General features: G+C 47.6%; 1 protein-coding gene across 1 annotated transcript; it reads left to right on the top strand.

The window, feature by feature from the left end:
* Positions 1 to 246: 246 nt before the first annotated feature.
* On the top strand, positions 247 to 2,302 carry LOC140564073 (rho-related GTP-binding protein RhoB). The gene has a single exon (XM_072689148.1). It carries the CDS (start codon positions 410 to 412, stop codon positions 998 to 1,000), a length of 591 nt encoding a protein of 196 aa, XP_072545249.1. The 5' UTR covers positions 247 to 409; the 3' UTR covers positions 1,001 to 2,302.
* Positions 2,303 to 3,846: the final 1,544 nt, after the last annotated feature.

Genomic DNA, 3,846 nt, shown 5'->3' on the forward strand with positions numbered 1-3,846 from the left:
ATTATAAGGGCGCAAGAAATGTAAATATGATGAACAACAGTGTGAACTACCAGCCAATCACGATTCAGGGGGAGGGGGCTTAGCCACTTCCCAGGTCCTCGTGGTAAGTGAGTAAGGCCCCACCTCTGATCCTAAAGGGGCCAATCACCGACTGGGAGAAAACCCATGAGGTAATCCCGCGGCTTCCCATTGGTGGGCTATATTAAGAAAGCGGCGAGGCGCTTTATAAAGAAGTTTGGGCTCAGAATCCTGGGAACTGAATGGTCCACAGCTGAGGTGGTGTCTAAAGAAGGGGGAGAGTTTATAAGCTGTAGACAGGAGCTACACGGCCTCATTGTGGTTTTAGGATATATCTAATTCAGCTGGTCCAGTTTTAGCCGGGTTTTATTCCGTGCGTAAAACCGAGCACATGGCTGCTATCCGAAAGAAGCTGGTGGTGGTGGGGGACGGCGCGTGCGGCAAGACGTGTCTGCTCATCGTGTTCAGCAAGGATGAGTTCCCGGAGGTCTACGTGCCCACCGTCTTCGAGAACTACGTGGCCGACATCGAGGTGGACAGCAAGCAGGTGGAGCTGGCGCTGTGGGACACGGCCGGCCAGGAGGACTACGACCGTCTGCGCCCCCTCTCCTACCCGGACACGGATGTGATCCTCATGTGCTTCTCCGTGGACAGCCCGGACTCTCTGGAGAACATCCCGGAGAAGTGGGTGCCCGAGGTGAAGCACTTCTGCCCCAACGTGCCCATCATCCTGGTGGCCAACAAGAAAGACCTGCGCAACGACGAGAGCGTACGCGGCGAGCTCGCGCGCATGAAGCAGGAGCCCGTGCGCGCTGAGGACGGCCGCGCCATGGCCGTGCGCATCGGCGCCTACGACTACCTCGAGTGCTCGGCCAAGACCAAGGACGGCGTGCGGGAGGTCTTCGAGACGGCCACGCGCGCCGCGCTCCAGAAGAGGTCGAGGCCGCCCGGGGGGTGCGCGAACTGCTGCAAACTTCTGTGAGGGCGAGGACACGGTCCTTCACACATGGAAAGGTTTTGGAGACGGGGGGGGGAAGGGGGGAGGGGTGTCCCTCGTTGCCCTGCGCCAAGAAGCATGGACACAGGAGAGAGAGAGAAGAGGGCTCGTGCACCCTCCCCCAATCTCTGTCTCAACTCTTGTGTGTGTCTCTCTCTCTCTCTATCTCTCTCTCTTTTGCTTTGTTTTGGTGCTGTGGCAGCTGAGACGTGCACAGGCACCCCTCCTTCTCCACCAGCACCACCACTACCACCACCAGCATGCTCTGGACGGTGCACGGGTGGGTTTGGGTGGCTTGGGTGCAGCTGCTGCTGCCACAAAGTACAGAACAATAGGCTTAACCCTGTAAACAGCCTCGTTTATGACATGCATAGGGCTTTTTATTGACATGAGAAGAGGAGACGCCTTGCCACTGCATTGAGATGGTGTTTGGGATGGACACTTGGATGTGCAGCAACTCCCTCAAAAGAGGAGACTTGTGCAAAATGCGAGTCAGCTGCCAGCTGTGACTGCGAGACTGCAGCGCGAGCAGGGCAGCTGTGCTTTTGTTGCACGATGAGAGACTTGATGCAGCACTGAGAGGGGGATGGAGGGGGTGGGGGGATGGGTGCGAGTGGTCAGTGTGCTCTGGGACTGTGTATTGTGTTGTTGCAAAAGTCACCTCGCTTCATTGAATACACACACACACACACACACACACACACACACACACACACACACACACACACACACACACACTCATTCATACATACATACATACACACAATGAAATGTAGTGTGGGCCCATGCTGGTGAATCTGCATGCTAGCCCAGCATTGTCTGAATCTCTATTTGTTTCCATTCTTGTTGCACTGGGTGTCCATGCAGTCTGGTTCCCCACCCTAGAGCTCGGTAAACTTAAACGCAGCCCCTCTGCTTGAGCACCACCAATGGAGTTTGTCACAATTGCACTGACAGGATTTTGGGAGCTACTTTTGTTTGGGGTCTTATGAGGGTGGGCTCCTCAACAAACCACAAGCCCTTTAGCTTTGGGGGCTAGAAAGCGAGACACACTACGCCCTCTGTTACGGAGACGGCCTATGAGGTGAAGCTCTGAAGCTCTGTACGTCTTCTGTTTTTGTTGTTTTTAGGACTTTTGTATGTCTCCAAGCCTGTGGTACCACTGCATTAACTTCAGACTGACGTGGTTCAGCTCCAAGTCGTTGGCTGTCATGTTTACAATAACCCAGCAATGAACATTTCTGTAAAAAAAAAAATTAAAGTATTAAATGTTCAATTGCAATACAAGTACGTGTCTGTGTCTGTGTACATGTGCTTAGATATGGGCCTTAAGATATTTCATACTGGTACTGGTTTAGGTGTGCTTTCAAGTGTATTACACTAGTAGGAATGGAACAGAGCAGTACGGGTGGGGTCTGCTCTCAAACAGCTGCCTCATGGTCCTACTGCCTCCAGCACAACAGCAGGCATTGTTCATCTCCACTGGTCTCTTTACTGCACTTTTAACAGAAAGTATTCTACTGTAGTGTGATAGTGGGAACAGGATTCATTGATTTGCAGCAGTAGTGGAACCTCTTTTGGTGCTGTATAGAACTATTTTACACAGGGGGGGTGTCTTATGTTTGAACAGCCCCTTGTTGGATCATTCTAAGAGTGTGTGTATGTATTATCACTGTCCAGCAAACAGCTCATATCTCCACAATAGCAACTTTACAGGAGAGGGAGAACACCTTAACTTTAAATGGATCAATATAATAAATAATTTATTTCAAAATGGAGCATTTCTATTGGTCCGTTTATCATTTTGCCACAATGTAAAGAAAACACTGCCAGTTTCACATTATGTAACACATGCATATAATATATGCAGGACATGTGCAGTCTATGAGGGTGGGCTGGGATGTGGTCTTCAACAAACTACAGGCCTATATGTATATATGTAATGTGTGTATGTATAAGGGCTGGGCAATATGACTATCGTATTGTGATAAATGTAGTTATGATACACAAGATGCTTTTATATATATAACACTAACAATATCAAGGATATTGTTAGTGTTTAATGAACACTGCATACACACAAACACACACACGCACATATATATAATCCTGCTTGATTGAAAGACAGCCTTTCATACAGCATTTTGAATGTAATCTGATTAGTATACTATTGTACTCATTTAGTATACTGAGTAGTATACTGTCTTTAAGTAGAAAAGATCATGGGTTTATGGGCTTTATACAGCGGATACCAGACGGCTCAACATGAGCTTCAGTGAGAAAATGCTGAAAAAGGGTTCTTTGACTCATAATCAGAGGAACTCTTTGTGGTGGTGTATCTTAGTATCTTAGGGTGTTGGCTGCATTTTCTTTGTCAGTCTTTTGGAAGTGATTTTATAGCATTGCAATTTTTTGTAATTGTAACAAATAGAGTTCTGTTGAAATTCAGTGGCTGTGGATTATATCAAAACATCTGTTGTGGGCTTACTTTACCTATTCACTTTTTATACACATACTCAATTCAAAACAATAGCAGAACTGAGTAAGTTGCCGTTGCTGCTGTGCCGTTTTTAAAGGACCATAGAGGTACTCCAACATAGAGAAGAACCATTCATCCAGGCAATGAACCATTTAAGCATTAAAATAGTACTTTGAGTTGCCATGAATGAGTTTGGCCCTTGTCTTAATACTGAGTATAGGTATCATGACACCCTCAAGGGCAGAACTTGTGGTAGCTTTGCAATTGAGAATAATTTGGCCAAAGCATAGTCTAATATTTTAGTCGAGGCAGATTAGGTAGGGTCTGCTGTGGGACAAACAATTCAAGGTCT

Source organism: Salminus brasiliensis, chromosome 10 (genome assembly GCF_030463535.1).
Source record: "Salminus brasiliensis chromosome 10, fSalBra1.hap2, whole genome shotgun sequence".
NCBI classification, from domain to species: Eukaryota; Metazoa; Chordata; class Actinopteri; order Characiformes; family Bryconidae; genus Salminus; species Salminus brasiliensis.

Excerpts from the sequence above, each read along its gene's own strand:
- LOC140564073 (XM_072689148.1), top strand. The coding sequence starts at position 410 with ATGGCTGCTATCCGAAAGAAGCTGGTGGTGGTGGGGGACGGCGCGTGC.